This window comes from Morus notabilis, unplaced genomic scaffold (genome assembly GCF_000414095.1).
Source record: "Morus notabilis unplaced genomic scaffold, ASM41409v2 Scaffold45, whole genome shotgun sequence".
Lineage (NCBI taxonomy): Eukaryota > Viridiplantae > Streptophyta > Magnoliopsida > Rosales > Moraceae > Morus > Morus notabilis.
Window position 1 is genome coordinate 472,510 of NW_010366164.1, and position 17,781 is coordinate 490,290.

Genomic DNA, 17,781 nt, shown 5'->3' on the forward strand with positions numbered 1-17,781 from the left:
TCGGGCTCGGTAGGAGGAGGACAGTCCTCATTTTCAGGGGAGGGGGCAGTAGGAGTGCCTCCGCCTATGACTATTTCCAATGCTTCCCTACTTCCACGGCTTGCCACTCCATTGAATAGACATATGAGAATGAGAATTGTTGGGAGAATAGATGAAGAGAAAAGAGATATACTGGATCTAGTTCTCATCATGTTTGATCGTGCAAGAAATGTTTGAGGACTAGATGTTATACATATAGAAAAAGAGTGGAAGCTCAAAAAACTTTTGTAGTAGTGTACGAAGAAGAAGAATAGTCAGCACTCACGAGCAAGACAGATATTGGGGACTTGTCTAAACATGGCGGTCTTGAGGTTGAGAGATGGTTGCCCTTCATTTTCAAATGCGGGGGACGATTTTTCCTTCCTATATATATGTATAACTATATAGATATATATATATATATATAACAAAAATACTTTCACCCAATTCTATTTAAAAAAATTGACACAGTTTTCACTCATATGATCATACATTTAACGCTGTATAACATATTAATAAAATATGCACTTTAAAAGAGATTATTGAATATTAAATCCTGAAAGCATTATGAAAAAATTTAAAAAAAAAAAAAAAAAGACATCATTACCACCACTACTCATTGGTGGTTTCTTTCTTTTTGTTTTTTTTTTTTTTTATTCAATGCCGTTCGGTAGTTTAAATGTCTTTGTAAACTAGTTTGCCCACATGGTTGTAGCAATTCAAGATTAATAAAAGTGCTAGCTAAAACAAATACGCCTAATAATTATTCTTAATGTCTTTAGTTTAGAATAGGACATTGATGGATATAAAACGAGAAGAATAAAGAAAGATATTCCCTTCCCAATTGAACCTCTAGTTAATTACAACTAGTGTATCTTGTTGCATAGACACAGGCAAACTAGAGGTATTCCTTTTCCACTGAATGACACCAATAATTGAAGAATATTGACCAAGACGCTAGTGTTACGACAAATAGATTTTTTTCCCCCACTAAAGAAAACTACTTATCATTTCATTAGAGAAAGTGGCAACAAAATTTCGATACTAAAGTAATGTAAATAACAATAGCCAAGAGAATGCAAAGAGACAAGTAATTATCCGACCGCTTGTTTAACATCACCACAGATGGGCACTAAATGGCATGCCTGCAATTTCACATCATCACATGGAATTGCCCAAAAGCCGAAAGAAAATACAAAGAGAAAACCGTGACTTGCGTTGTTGCCCACCATAATAGTGCCATCATTTTCGTACCTACTGAAATTGTTTAGACAAAATTTTCCCTCTTAACTCCAAGTAAACCATTGGGGGTGCCCAAGATTTGCATTATATTTGAGCGTACACTTCTCATTGAATTCTTAGACCTAACTTTCTGACTTCTGCGAGAAACGTCTAAGCTTTTAATGCCCAACAAGTTTGATGCTTGCCTGGATTAAAATGGTTGGATTTATGCCAATCAATTGCCCAAAGCGGAGTCAGTGTTACCAAAGTACTTAAGAAGTTATGTGTATATATATACTTCATTTATGTTTTTTTTTTTCCCCCTCTTTTTATAAAGATGAAAGCTTTTATGTGCCTTATCGAAATGTTACATTCTTTAATCTTATGTTTTTTTTAGAATGTTGTACGTATTGTTTCTGTTTTATCAATCGTCTTAAAAATCCTCTATCTAATGTGTTTTATTTAAAATTACAGTTGAAAAGATGATATCTTTCACTAAAACTAACCCCCAAGTTAAACACTTAATATTTAGATTTAAAAAAAAAAAAAAAAACCTTTCTATTCAGAAAAATTAATTTCTAGGAGTTATTTGATGAATCCGCCGCATAAAGGGGGTTTTCAACGCAATTTGCACAACACAAAAGATTAGTTTAACATTTCTAAGTATAGGATCGAACATGAATGAAACGTCGCGAGGAAAGTTGTTGTTTTTACTTATTTTATTTTAAAAGTAATTAATGGAAGAAAGAGATAGAAAGCAATATATGTCTCCATAAATGGACAGCAGGAAATAAAGACATCCTTTGGAAAAGTAGCCAGTGGTATAGAGAAAACTAAAAAGATTACAGAAGACTAATATCTTTCTTTCTTCGGTCTTTCTTTTTTATGGGATAAGGTTTGTGGTATCTTTTTTCTCGCTAATTTTAAAATGTGATGGTATATGGCATTGTCGTGCATGACAAAGTAAAGTTAATAATTAGCTTTAATCACATAAAAAGATAAAAGTTCACCTTATTTTAATTTATGATAAATGAAGATGATCAGTTAAAGATTGTAGTTTTTAGCATGTCATAATAAGTTAGGAACCACGTACAAACACTATTGAGAACGTCAAAATTTTTGTGTGGACAATGGACAAGTAGTAGGGATGAGCATTTTACCTGCGCGTGTGCGTACCCATCTCAAATAAGACGAGTATAGAAGTTATGAAATGAGAATGAGGGCGGGTGTGGGGGTTTATGTTGATCAATTTTATATTTAATTTGCCGTAATATTTTTTTTCTTATTAGATAAACGGATAAGATACAGGGAAAGTCTACCGATGGGAATTTCCCGACCCTGGCCCTAAATACGTGGTTATAGGATGCAAAGGTAAAAGCAAAGGCGGGAATGGAGGAAGCATATCTGACTCTATTCCGCTCGATGTTCATCCTTAGAAAGCAATTATTATTTCTAACATGAAGATACACATAGTAATCACTACGAATACGAAGTATCACCTAAAGCAGACATTTGGTGGTATAATTTTATGAATAATCTTGCCGCATACTTACAGGGTCTTAGCTTTTTCTGAACATCATTTTTTTTTCTACTTTCTTTATCACTTGATTTCTTTGTTATAAACCTGAGCTTTTTTTCTACAAAAAACAATCTGAGCTTTTAATCTTGGAGAGTTTCTTTAATAGGTCTTAAAAAGATGGATTATTGGATTAGCAAAAAAAAAGATGGGTTATTGATAATCATACCAGATTGAGAAAGTATGGAAAATAGACAATTTATAATACAAATTTAACGACTAAAAACAAATAGTTATTAATAGTTCATTTTTTCTGAACCTATTAGAGAAATTCTCTTGATCACGTGTCTCCGGAAAACAATATGAGATTTTATGGCTTAAATCAGGTGGTTTGAACTATAATTCAAATTTTTAAAATTTTTGTGTGAAAAAATACTATAACAGACATTTTTAAATTCAATTTTTTAATAAAAAAGAACACTATAATAAAACTGTAAACTGATGTTCAAATCTCTCTATCAAACGAGCCCTATGTATTATGCAGGTCAAAAGTAACTGAAATCTAGTATAGCCATGTGTAATATTTGACATTTTTCTTTTCCTCCGTGGTAAGTACTACTACATTTATTATGAGATAACTGAGATGTGTCCACGAATCCTATTGTATGATCCTAAAATAAAAAATAAAAAATAAAAATAAAAATAAAAACTGAATACATATAACAGAAAGATCCAAAACCATGTCGGCTGCAAACTTCATAGTAAAGGGCTTGTTTAGGATTACACTCAGACTAATTTATTGAAGCTTCGATAGGAAGAGAAAAAACAAACACGCGTACAAGAAGCTATTAATTATTGGAGGGAAAAAGCATTTTCTTTCGTCCCACTTGTGCACTTCTTATTTTCCATAGTTACTGATAAATTAAGGACTCGTTTGACTCATTTAAGTTAAGAATTTAAATGAAAAAAAAAAATTTATATAAAAAAATATTGTAAAAAAAGTTAAATTTAAATTTTTATAAAAAAAAATATTATAATAAAAATTTAAATTGTGATTTGAATTAACGAAATGGATGGAGCTAACATGTACATTGACTTAACTAAGTTTTCTATTTAAGATAAAATTTTCATGTACTTCAATTCAATATATATACAAGGGTTGGATGCAAGTATATATATTTTCATCCCAAGGAACTTATTTATGAGATTTAAGACAAACATTTTTTTTAAAGACTACGCTATATTAAACAGCCACTTTTCCAGTTTTGCGTACTTTTGAAACCTATACACGATGAACCTTTCGTAAATAAATAAACTAATAACAAAAAAAAAAAAAAAAAAAAAGAGTTGCCTTCGTAAATCTATCTCTACTTTATGTGAGCAATTAGTTGAAGATCTTTTCATCAACTGGAGAAAAAAAATTCAGAAAATTTTGTTAAAGGTCGAATCATGCACATATTGGTAGGACAAGAAGATTAGAGTCCTTATAAAACATATATTTTTCACCTCCTTTCCATCACTCCGAATTGATCATAGGGCACTCCAAGAGAGATAGGAAGAGCTAGCATTTAGAAAAGATAAAAACATTAGATGACAAAATACAGTTTTTTTGTTAGAGGATAAATGATGACCGCATGCATAGTTGTTGGGTTCCGCTCCATTTGTGGGCTGGAACCAATAATGGGCCTTAAGCCCAAATGCCAACAAAAAATGAAAGGCATGCTGCTCATGTGGGCAGCAAACCCAAAAAAAAAAAGAAAAGGAAGAAGGAGAATCGGGGAGCAGAGGGTGCAGCTGAAAAAAAAAACCAGAGAAAGAGAGAGAGAAAAGTGGTAGGGTTTTGGTGCTTGTGCAAGATGATTAGGTAGTGAAATATTGTCGATTTCGGTTCAAATTTGACGTGGAGAATCCTTGTGGCGAGCTCTTCCAATCTACCAGACTTGATTTCTCATTTAGCCTCTCTTTAATACTCTCCTGAGTACTCCTAATTTGGTGAGACCTAAGTTTTTCTTTAATATTATTGTTATTATCCATCTTTGATGATGATGTCTATATTGTTGGTGAACCAAGAATAGTGTTTCTTAATGATATTATTGTTGTGAGCCTCTAGTTTGATTCTAGAGAGAAACTTTGTAATCCCATTGTTAATATAGTGGAAGAAATTTAAGTGGCATAAGGCTCCCGTGGTTTTTACTCTCAATTTGAGAGATTTTTCACGCTAAAAATTGGTGTTTCATTTGTGGTTGTTTATTTTGATTAATTGGTGCATTGGTTGTTTGGCTTTGTTAGCATTTTGTTTGAGATCTTATTTTAGCACACAAAGAGGGAAAGTTTTATTCCGCAATTGTTAGTATTAGTTTTCCCAACAAACTGGTATTAGAGCTTTTGGTTGGCTAGAGACTAATTCTTGTGTGTTGAGATGGAAGAACAAAATTCGTATGGGATGATAAAATTAACCTCATCGAATTATTCCATTTGGAAGCGCAAAAAGCAAGATTTGCTTATTGTTAAAGATTTGTATGGGCCTGTTATGAGCAAGTCAAAGCCAGAAAAAATAAGTGATGATGATTGGGAAACATTACACATGAAAGTTGCTGCTACGATTAGGCAATGGGTTGATATTAATATTTTTAATCACATTTCTGATGAAATGAAAGCCGATGCACTTTGGAAGAAATTAGAGGCTATGTTTGAGAAGAATACCTCCATAAATAAAGCCTCGATCATTAGAAGACTTGTGAATTTGAAGTACAAAGATGGAAAAAATATGACTGAGCATACTAGTGATTTCCAAGGCTTGGTGAACCAATTGGCCACAATGAAATGCCTCTTGAAGATGAGTTGCAGGCATTGTTACTTCTTAGCTCCTTGCCTGACAGTTGAGAAACATTAGTGGTATCACTAAGCACTTCAGCGCCTGAACGAAAGCTAACCATGGAGATGGTTAAAGAAAGTTTGTTGAGTGAAGAAGCCAGAAGAAAGGAAAAGGGTGAATCTTCTTCTGAGGTACTTGTTTATGAAAAACAAGAAAGGCGTGGAAGAAGTAAAAGTAGGCATCCTCAGGGTCATGACAAAAAAGATACATTCAGGGGAAAATCTAAAAACAGGAAAAGTGTCAAGTGTTATCATTGTAACAAGATGGGTCACATGAAAAAAGAATGCAGATTTTAGAAAAGAGAACAAGGTGAAGGAAATAAAGATGAGAAAGAGACTAATACAGTAGCCGCCGAAGGTGATGTTACCATCATTTGTGATGATAGTTGTGTTAGTTTTGTGTGCCAGGAAAGTGATTGAATGATTGATTCTGACACCTCGTTTCATGTTACTCCTCATGGTGATTTCTTTACTTCTTACTCTACCGGTGATTTTGGCAATGTCAAAATGGGAAACAGTGGTGCCTCTAAAATTGTGGGCATTGGAGATATTTGCTTGGAAACTAATCTTGGAAGCAAGTTGGTACTCAAGGATGTTAGGCATGTTCCGGATATTCACCTAAACTTGATCTCCACATGCAGACTTGATGATGAGGGTTTTACTAGTGGTTGTAAGAGGAAAGAAAATGAATACACTCTATGTCATGCAAGCTAAGCTTCACAAAGGAGAGATAAATGTTGTTCAGAAGGGTGCAAGCATTAATCTATGGCACAAGAGGCTTGACTACGTCAGTAAGAAAGGACTACAACTTCTTGCTAGAAAGCAATTCCTGCCTAGTTTGCAAGGTATGCCTCTTAAAACTTGTGTTGATTGTTTAGCTGGAAAAACACATAGAGTTACATTTCATTCACACCCTCCATCTAGAAGATCAAATATTCTTAATTTGATTCATATTGATGTCTGTTTTATGCAAGCTAAAACTCTTGGAGGTGCACTCTACTTTGTGATCTTCATCGATGACCATTCAAGAAAGGTTTGGGCTACTGCTTTGAAAACTAAAGACCGGGTGCTTGATGTCTTTAAAGAATTTCATGCCAAGATTGAAAGAGAAACATGAAAACAGTTGAAATTAGTTCGTGCTAATAATGGTGGTGAGTACAGGGAACCATTTGAGAATTACTGCAAACTCCATGGAATCAAGCTTGAGAAGACTCCAGCTAAGACACCTCAGCTTAATGGTGTAGCGGAGAGAATGAATAGAACAATTGAAGAAAGAATCAAGTGCATGCTTTCTCACGCAAAGCTTCCTAAGTCCTTTTGGGGGGAGGCCATGAGAACCGCGGTCGATTTGATTAATCTTTCTCCAGTAGCTGCCTTGGATGGTGATGTTCCAAATAGAGTTTGGACTGAAAAAGATGTCTCTTATGATTACTTGAGAGTTTTTGGCTGCAAGCCGTTCGTTCATATTCCTAAAGATTAGAGATCCAACCTTGATGATAAGGTGAAACCGTGTATTTTTTTAGGCTATGGCCATGAGGAGTTTGGGTACAGATTATGGGATCTGGTCAATAAGAAAATTGTCTGAAGTAGAGATGTTATCTTCCTTGAAGACGAAGCGATTGATGATGGTAACAAGGGTGAAAAGTCTTGTTCCTCCACTGAAATTCCTATCAATTTGAATCTAATTTCTCCACCTATAAAGAATAGTGATCAAGGAGGAGATGTCCAAGAAGATGGTGGTGATGCTATTAATGATGAAGCCCCTCCCGTTAATGATGTAGAGCCAGTTGAACAAGCACTGCCAGCACCACCAGTTGAGTCTCAGGTGAGAAGATCTATAAGAGAGCGTCATCTGCCTAGTCGATACACTACTAATGAGTATGTGATGCTCACTGATGAGGGAGAGCCAGAAACTTACCAAGAAGTTGTTTCATATGAGAGGAAGTAATAGTGGTTTAAAGTCATGTAAGAAGAGATGAGATCCTTGTGTGAGAACCACACTTATGACTTGGTGAAGTTACCTAAAGGCAAGAAAGCACTCAAGAACAAGTGGGTTTACAGGTTGAAAACTGAAAACAATAGCTCACAACTAAGGTACAAGGCAAGGTTAGTTGTGAAGGGGTTCGGTCAAAAGAAAGGTGTCGACTTTGAAAAAATATTTTCTCCTGTTGTGAAGATGTCATCCATTAGAGTTGTTCTTGGTCTAGCTGTCCGCTTGAATTTAGAGGTAGAGTAACTTGATGTGAAAACTACATTCCTTCATGGTGACTTAGAAGAGAAAATTTTTATAGAGCAATCAGAATGGTTCAAAGTTAAGGGAAAAGAGCATCTTGTGTGTAAGTTAAGGAAGAGCTTGTATGGGCTCAAACAAGCACCAAGACAGTAGTACAAAAAGTTTGACTTTTTTATGATGAGTCACGGGTACACTAGGACTTCATCTTACCCTTATGTGTTCATTAAGAAACACTCCAGTGATGATTTCATCATCCTTCTACTATATGTTGATGATATGTTGATCGTTGGCCATGATGCTAGCAAGATTGAGAAGCTAAAGAGAGAATTAAGCAAGTCATTTGCAATGAAAGACTTGGGATCGGCGAAACAGATACTTGGTATGAAGATCTCCCGTGATAGGAAGAATGGGAAGTTATGGTTATCTCAAGAAAGCTACATTGAAAAGGTTCTTGAAAGATTCAATATGAGTAAGGCCAAGGCTGTTTGTTCTCCACTTGCAGGTCACTTCAAGCTTACAGTTAAGCAATGTCCTACAGTGAGAAAGAAAGTGAGGAAATGAGTAAAGTGCCATATACGTCTGCAGTTGGCAATTTGATGTATGCCATAGTCTATACAAGGCCAGATATTGCTCATGCAGTTGGAGTTGTTAGTCAATTTCTCTCTAATCCTAGAAAAGAACATTGGGCAGCAGTAAAATGGATATTAAGATATCTGAGAGGTACTTCAAATGTGTGTTTATGCTTTGGCAGTGGTGAGCCTATTTTAGATGGGTACACAGATTCAGACATGGCAAGTGACATTGATTCCAGGAAGTCTATTTCAGGATTCCTAATGACTTTTGCAGGGGGGATCAGTCTCTTGGCAGTCCAAGCTACAAAAGTGTGTCGCTCTATCCACCACAGAAGCTGAGTACATAGCAATTACTAAAGGTTGCAAGGAAGCTTTGTGGATGAAGAGGTTTCTTGAAGGGCATGCAATAAGAGAAGTGTATTGTCTACAGCGACAGTCATAGTGCCATCTACCTCTCTAAGAATTCAACATTCCATTTGAGATCCAACCACATTGATGTCAAATATCACTGGATTCGTGATGTGTTGGTGAACCAAGAATAGTGTTTCTTGATGATATTATTGTTGTGAGTCTCTAGTTTGATTCTAGAGAGTAACTTTGTAATCCCATTTTTAATATAGTGGAAGAAATTTAAGTGGCCTAAGGGTCTCGTGGTTTTTACTCTCAATTTGAGAGGTTTTTCACGTTAAAAATTGGTGTTTCATTTATGGTTGTTTATTTTGATTAATTGGTGCATTGGTTATTTGACTTTGTTGGCATTTTATTTGAGATCCTATTTTAGCACACAAAGAGGGAAAGTTTTATTTCGTAATTGTTAGTATTAGTTTTCCCAACAATAGTAAAGTCATTATATCTAGCAGTTTCTATGCAATGAAATCGAAGAGCGACCTAACTCTCAATTTTTTTTATGAAGACTAGTTTAGGTAAGTGCAATGCACGTAATGAGATATGGTTAAAATTTTTATAATGTAAAAATCGAAAATGATATGTAGGAAAAAAATTTTAAAAAAAAAAAGATCTTAAGAATTATTCAAAAGAGGTACATAAATAGTAGTCTAATTTAAAAGTTTATATGATTAAATACATGAAAATTTTTAATTCTTAAGATAACAAAATAAAATAAGAAAAATTGAGTTGAAACTTAAAAAGAAGAGGGGAAAAAAACTAGCACTCGTTGTTTTGGACTACTATGAAATGAATACTAAATGAATGAAGCAAAAGAATTAAAAAGAAGCATCAAAAAGGGTATTGAAAATAAAAGAAAAAAATAAAAAGAGTCGATAGAAAAGGAAAAAAAACAGAGAGAGAAGCAAAGAAAAGAGGAAAAAAAAAAAGCAGAAGCATCAAAATGGTGTGTAAAACATTAAAAAAAATGAACGATATATAATAAGATAGAATGTAAGATTATGATTACGATAAAAAGCAAAGGTCTTTAATTTATGTAATTCACTAATACACATCTTTAAGAAACAAAGAACTAGAGTCAAACGAGTTGTTTTGGACGACTAAAAAAACAATAGAGTCATGATGACTCCTTTATATATATGTAAGAAAAAAAGGGTTTAACATGGGATAGAAATGTGGCAAACCCTTACAATTTTAGTTAGATAAGAGATTTTCTTGTGTGATAGGAAATGTAAAATAGATTGTCCATGTACTCAGTTGTCACTCAAACCTAAGATCTTATTTAAGAAAATGAACATAATATCAAATTATGGATAATTATTTAAATAAACTACTTAAAGGGTTGTTTTGAAACTATCATGGAAAGCTTTGTTGAAGAAAAAATGAGAGAAAACTATGTGTTGGTATTAAATCTTGAACAATGCATCTCTATTATGCTCTCTGAAAACTTGTCCAACATGTACACAATTTTATTCAATTAAAGAGGCTGTTTGTTTTTCTTTTATGGAGAGAGAGATTTTTTGACTCGTTAGAAAGCCATAAATCTAAGACATCCTCAAGGTGAAATCCTTCAAGTGTTTCCAGGATTTATGTTACAATACTTGTAAAATTACCAAATATACATTATCTAAAATTTCGTCCAAAAAAAAAATAATGATTAATTTCAAAACTTCTCCTAAATTATGACTCTTGTAACACTTTACCCTTCGAATTTCAAAACGTAACATCCGCTCTCCCTGAACTTTGTTCCGTTAACAAGCTTTTCCCTTCTATTACAATGAGTGACGAAAATGTCACGTGTCACTTTTTTAGTGAGATTTGAAAGTATAATTACGCTTATACCCTCATAATCAGATTAGATCCCATGAATTAATCGACAGAATTCACCATCTTCATTCCCGGAATTCACCATCTTCAAATTTTTTGAGGACAAAGAGAAAAACCAAGAAGAAGACCACGAATCTCCCAAAGACCCAAATCTTAATTCCACAAAAGATGAGAGAAAGTAAACTAAAAATCACGAAAACTCAAAGAACCCAGAAACAGAAATCGAAGAACAGAGCATGAGGAAGAAGAAGAGGAAGACAGGGAAAAAGAAAAAAAAAAAAAAAAAAACCTACCCATTAACAAGGGTTGTGAAGATTCACAAGAATCTGGTGTGCCCAAAAGTTTTCTTGGTTCTCTCAAACAAATTAAAGTGGATGTTCAAGCTTAAACTTGGTTATATTTATATACGCAGACATATATACACACACACACATAGACATATACACATACATGCATGTATATATTAATACTTGAGATTTACAAAGAAGATTGATTTTGTTTCTCTAATCTTTCTTTTTGGGGAAAAACTTCTAACCCTAACTTCACCAACATAATTGACAGAATGGATTAATCCTTTGTTCATTTACACATTTGAGTTTTTTAATCCCTTTTTTAATAACTTGGGATTTTTACATTATATTTTACGATAATATCATCCTCAGATTGGCTAAATAATTGACACGTGGCGAATTCTGTCACTCAGTGTAACGGAATGGGCAAAATTGTTAACGGAATAAAGTTTGGAGAGAAATGATGTTACGTTTTAAAATTTAAGAGACAAAGTGTTACAAAGATCATAAGAAAAATTTTTGAAATTAATCCAAAAAACAATTATCCCACGTATGGGGTAAGCCATAGCCAAACAAATTATGTGGTTCTTTCTTCAGCCGAGAGAGAGAGAGAGAGGTGTTACAAAGATCATGGTATTCCTCTAATTCACCTGAGGAAATCGGTTTGTATGCCACAAACTTCAAGTGGATTTGTATTTCTACCGCAACTTATTTGAGGTGGGGATTTCAAATTTCAATCAATTTGACCTCTCTCTCTCTCTCTCTCTCTCTCTCTCTCTCTCTCTCTCTCTCGGCTGAAGAAAGAACCACATAATTTGTTTGGCTATGGCTTGCCCCATACGTGGGATAATTGTTTTTTGGATTAATTTCAAAAATTTTCCTTATGATTTTTGTAACACTTTGTTTCTTAAATTTTAAAACGTAACACATTTTCTCCCCACACTTTATTCCGTTAATAATTTTGTCTCTTCCGTTACACTGAGTGACAGAATTCGTCACGTGTTAACTCTCTCTCTCTCTCTATCCATTTGAGTAGTCGTCGTGAGCTTCGTCTTGCCGCAGGAGTTTTATCTGGCAGTTAGGAGCTCCGTTTTACCATCTTATTCCTCTCTCTTCATCTCATTCATTGTGCCATCGATGCAATTCAGCAGTTGGGCTCTCATCACATAGTCAGGCATTCAAATGTGGATTCATTTCCATAGATGTTTCTAGAGAGGTCACTAAACTCAAAAATCTTCCACCTCAAAGCACCGGAGGCTGCCACAAGTGAGAGCTAGCATTGAATCTAGTCCAATTCATTGCTTTCTCGAATCTCCAGCACTGGGATTTTTTTTGTTTTTTTTTACAACTTTTTTGTTTACGAATCCAATTTTATATAGAATTTTGTTCTACGGTGATCTGATCAAAATTTTTTTTATTTGTATTATAGATTTGAAGTGGTGGCGATTTTTTTTTTCCTTCTTTGCTTTTATGTGTCGTTTCATTCGCTTGTGTGGTTCATTTGTTAGCCTTTGAGGAAGCTGTCGGCGAGATTTGAGCTGCATGAGGAAAAGATCCGAGCACCATGGGGAGGTTGCCTGCGAGATCCGAGCTGTGCAAGAATTTAGAAGTCTGAGATAATATCCAATCGACACCCACATATTAGTTAATTAAGAAAAGGAGAATAGTAAGAAAGGCCGTTGATTTGGAATGCTTGATCTTTCAGATTATTTGCTCCTCTAAGTACAAACAATTAATTTTTTTACATAACAACATGAGTCCGATCCTAGATGTTTTAGGAAAAACTTTTAAGATACTCATTTCTTCATGTTCCTCGTGTTTTGATGTCAACCAATTTTTCTATGAAATTAGTCCTTTAATTACTATGCAGTTGAGACATGATTAATCAATGTAAAAATCAAAGTCCAATGAGTAATCTCTTAATGAAAAAAATTTTGGATCAAAATAACACAGTACTTCCAGAAGGTAATTTATCAATTTTAGAGATTAATTATCACAAAATGAAAAACCAAAAAAAAAAAAAAATTTATACCAAGTAGTCGCTCTTACACGTGGGCTTTTCTTTAAGTCAAAATTCTCACACGTGGACTGAAATCCATTCAGTTTACCCCCACACTAACAAAAACATTACCTCGTTCATTTCACCGATTCGAGTTTTCAGTTTTAAGTTTCTACAGTAAAAAGCTCTTAGAAAATGTCACATCTCAATCGAATTGAAAACTCGAATCCGCGAAGTAAACGAGGCCTAAGATTATTACTAGAGATGCAAGTACTTGATTTGTGAATAAGGGCCCGTTTAGTTCGCTGATTCGAGTTTTTAATTCGAGTTGAGATGTGATTTTATGTGAGAACTTTTTACTGTAGCAAAAAAGTTAGATGTGATTGTTTGTGAGGGTTTTTAGTGTAGCAAAACTCGAATTCTAAACTCAAATCAACGAAATGAATGGAGCCTAAAATACTCCCTCATCACTAGATTTTTTTTTTAAAAGGTTTATAATGAGACAGTCGTAAATAAAATATTTCTTTTTATATTTCTATTGACTATTTAAAATTTTATATTTGTTGATTTATTTAAAATTTTAAAAACAAATATTAAAAAATAAATAAATTTTGAAACTACATATTAAAATGGCTTGGCCCATCGAAATGCATGGACCAAGATAGATCTGCCCATCATAACTTGTAGATGGGCTTGAATAAGTCGACCCAATCTGGCTCATGATACGATCCAGTCTAACCCATAAAAAATCAACCTGTCGTGCGTACGGAGCTAAGGATTACTCTTACATAAGTTGGCTCGACAAGGCCCATCAAAATAATGCGTTTGATCGGCCCGACCCACAACTAATGTGGGCCTAAGGAGAATGAGTTGGGCATGTCATGCCTGCTCATTCTTCCATCTATAATCATTACCTATTATTTTATATTTGAATTATTGTTTTTATTAAATAGGTACACAATATACTTTGAATGTGTTCAATATTATCTTATATTTTATTATAGAACAAAATCATACTTACGCGTTTTAAGCATCTATAACTATACTTTTATCCATTTTTTATTTAGAAAAAACGATTATATTGTTATCTTCGAATGGATGAATTCACCTTTTTAAATTATTACAGATAAACATGCACCCAAAATACATGGGATATTACTCTTTCATCAAAAAAAAAAAAAACGAAGAGAGAGAGAGAGAGAGAGAGAGAGAGAGATTACTCATACAGCCAATAACACTCCGTATCTGGACGCAGTTTCGCATCCCATGTAGGGTTTTTTTAGCTAATCCCAATTCCGCAAAAAGAAAAGAAAAGAAAAGAAAAGAAAAACGTTTCGATTTCCTCCGATCCAGGCTCTTCGCGCAAACATCCTTCTCGTACTCGACCCACCATATATAGTACCAATACTCTACGAAAGTGTCCCCCAAACCCAAAAAACTTCTCTTCTCTCCCTCCCTCAATAATGGCGATTCTTCGTAGACCTTCTGTGATTTCTTTTTCTTTTCTGGTCCTTGTTTCCTTTCTGGTGGGCTTCTCGTGGGCCTCCCCGGACATGTCAATCATAGACTACGACGCCAAGCACGGCATTGTGGTCCCCACCGAGAGGAGCGAGACGGAGATGAGGGCCATGTACGAATCGTGGCTTGTCATTCACGCCAAAGCCTACAACGCCCTCCGCGAGAAGGAGAGACGCTTCGAGATCTTTAAGGATAATCTCCGCTTCGTCGACGCCCACAACGCCGCCAACCGGACCTTCAAGCTCGGCCTTAACCGCTTCGCCGATCTCACCAACGACGAGTACAGGGCCGGGTTTTTGGGGGTCAAGATCGACCGGATAGGCACACTCTTTGGCTCGAGGAAGAGCGATCGCTACGCTTTTCGAGCCGGCGATGAGTTGCCGGAGTCCATCGATTGGAGGGACAAAGGCGCGGTTGCTCCGGTCAAAGATCAAGGACAATGCGGTGAGTTTTTTTTTAATTGTTTTTGGTTCTTTTTTTTGTGTCCCAGGGATTTGTTTTTTCTGGTACGGATGTTGATGGATTGTGTTTTCAGTTTTGATCGTGGAATTCGGCACATGGTTGTTTGATTGGGTTGTTAGATTTGGTTATGGAGACTTTGACCGTTTGTTTGTTCTTTTGTTGTTTTCCCGGAAAATAGTCTGGAAAGCAGCAGATTTTGGAGAATTTTAGTTTTTTGAGAAGAAATATTATTTAACTTTGGTAGTATTGCTTGATTAATTTTATCGGGTGCTGTCTTCTATATTATACCAATTTGTTATGCAGAAAACTCCTTCATTCTATAGTACTGATAATTCTATGTCCTTTTGTCCCCATAAACTAATGTAAGAAACTGATTCCAATTGAAGGGAGTTGCTGGGCATTCTCAACTATTGGTGCGGTTGAAGGAATAAACAAAATCGTGACTGGCGAACTAATCTCGCTGTCGGAGCAAGAACTGGTTGATTGTGACACATCTTACAACCAGGGCTGCAATGGCGGTCTCATGGATTATGGCTTTGAGTTTATAATCAACAATGGTGGCGTTGACACCGAAGAAGATTATCCTTACAAGGCTCGCGACGGTCAATGTGATCCTAATAGGGTGCGTGTGAAATTGAAGCAAAATTCCATATTTCTCTGGTTGTGGAAGATTTTTTCTTTGCCTTGGTTGATTTTGTTCTGCATTTTTTCTATATCTAAACTTTGCATATTCTCTGCAGAAAAACGCTCACGTTGTGACCATTGATGGTTACGAAGACGTGCCTGAAAATGATGAGAAAGCGTTGAAGAAGGCTGTTGCAAATCAGCCTGTTAGTGTTGCTATTGAAGCTGGTGGACGGGAGTTCCAACTCTACCAATCGGTAATGGCTCTATTTAAATCCATTTTACTTATTATTGATCTATCAGTCTTTGGGCGAATTTATAAACAACATGATATTATAGTAGGTGATCTTGAGTTTGAATCGCTGCAATTGCAATTTCATATTTTTGACGCCTTAGTTTGAATTGGAGCTCTCTTATGTTGTCACTGAAATTGTCAGTAGTAACCAACGTTTGCCGTCTTCTCTATAAGCGAAAGTTTGTTAAAGAATTGGTAATCCAACACTAATTCTTGTGTATCCATTCAGGGTGTGTTCACAGGACGCTGTGGAACTCAACTAGACCACGGTGTGGTCGTCATTGGTTACGGAACAGAAAATGGCGTAGACTACTGGAAGGTGAGGAACTCTTGGGGACCAAGTTGGGGAGAGAATGGCTACATCAGGATGGAGCGCAATTTGGCTGGTGCCTCACATGGCAAGTGTGGAATTGCCATGGAGTCCTCATACCCCATCAAGAAGGGTCAGAACCCTCCCAACCCCGGGCCATCCCCGCCATCTCCACCTGTGAAGCCCCCGGCTGTTTGTGATGAATACTATTCGTGCCCTGAGAGCAGCACCTGCTGCTGCATCTATGAGTATGGCAAGTACTGCTTTGCTTGGGGATGCTGCCCTCTTGAGTCTGCAACCTGCTGTGATGATCACTACAGCTGCTGCCCTCACGACTATCCCGTCTGCGATCTTGACGCGGGAACTTGCCGCGTGGTAATCCCATAATCATAGTACTTTATTTGTTTCTGTAATTATTTTGGTTTCTAGGATTTTTTATCTTGCTGTGCTTGTCATGACTTTTTTGTTTTGGCTGAAACAGAGCAAGGACAATCCCTTTGGAGTTAAGGCATTGAAGCGAGCTCCCGCCGTGAAATCTCGGTTTCCCTTCCTGCATATTGGGATAATCGCACGGCCATGAAAAGCTTTGAGGCTCCATGGGGTTAAGAAAGAGGAAGACGACCTAAGTTGAGTTTCTTTGATAAAACTGATTGATCTTGTTAAACCCCATACCCAATTGGAGGCTGCTAACAAAAGAAATGATTTGTCTTTAGAGAAGTATCATTTGGTGAACCGTCCATAATTATTTCAACAATGGTTTAGTTTGGGTTTTTTTTTTTTTATTATTATTATGATGATCTCTGTAAATAAACAAGTTCTTTGCCAAACAGAAACAATTGAATTACCGTTTAACCGTTCAATCTCAATGTGCATGAATGTCCCAATGAACGCTTTCTTTTCATTATAGATGTGATGTAGTTGTCGTTTATGATTTTGGTTAATTGCATTATTAAGTTGCTTTCTGGATTAGAATGGGACTTGGATTATAGTTAGATTAGAGAAGTGTTATCCTACATACCAACAACTGATATGTCGGGAATAATTAATAGAAACAACAAACAGAATAGGAAGGGTTCGATTTTTACTGAACTATCAAGCGACTAGTCACAAATCAATATAAATATAATGACATTTCTACGGGTAAAATAACAGGAAGTTCAAAGCCAATTATTCATCTTCAATAAACTAATACGAATTTTATTCAATTTCAATCCAATCACGTTTGATGTGATACAAGCATATTAATTAAAAAATGTATGTATACTTACCCTATGCTATGCTTCTTCCACCCCATACGCTATGTTATCAAAATTCAAAGCAAATGTGAAATTCAAAACACAACTACTTATGTCTCATGAAATAAAACAAAATTTTAATCTTCAAATAAAAAAAAATAATTACAATTGATTGTAATTGATGACGTTACATTTTATATAACTTCGCTAATTAATTATCATAACTTTTTTTGACTAATTACCCAACTCATTAAGATCGTCTGGTCTCCTTTGTCTCGTCCTAATTTGAGGGTTAAGTTTAACTTCATACACCTCCGTCCTAATATAATATTTACATGCCCGTATTATTTAGAAGGAGAACTTGCAGATACTTGTATCCGTG

General features: G+C 35.4%; 1 protein-coding gene across 1 annotated transcript; it reads left to right on the forward strand.

Annotated features, from left to right (window-relative positions):
- Positions 1–14,067: 14,067 nt before the first annotated feature.
- Positions 14,068–17,042, forward strand: LOC21410063 (cysteine proteinase RD21A). Its single transcript, XM_010109556.2, has 5 exons — positions 14,068–14,917; positions 15,322–15,557; positions 15,676–15,816; positions 16,084–16,539; positions 16,646–17,042. Exons 1-5 carry the CDS (start codon positions 14,419–14,421, stop codon positions 16,742–16,744), a joined length of 1,431 nt encoding a protein of 476 aa, XP_010107858.1. The 5' UTR covers positions 14,068–14,418; the 3' UTR covers positions 16,745–17,042.
- Positions 17,043–17,781: the final 739 nt, after the last annotated feature.

Coding starts and splice junctions, on each gene's coding strand:
- LOC21410063 (XM_010109556.2), top strand. CDS start 14,419: ATGGCGATTCTTCGTAGACCTTCTGTGATTTCTTTTTCTTTTCTGGTC. Junction 15,558..15,675: donor GTCAATGTGATCCTAATAGG/GTGCGTGTGAAA, acceptor TATTCTCTGCAG/AAAAACGCTCACGTTGTGAC. Junction 16,540..16,645: donor ACGCGGGAACTTGCCGCGTG/GTAATCCCATAA, acceptor TGGCTGAAACAG/AGCAAGGACAATCCCTTTGG.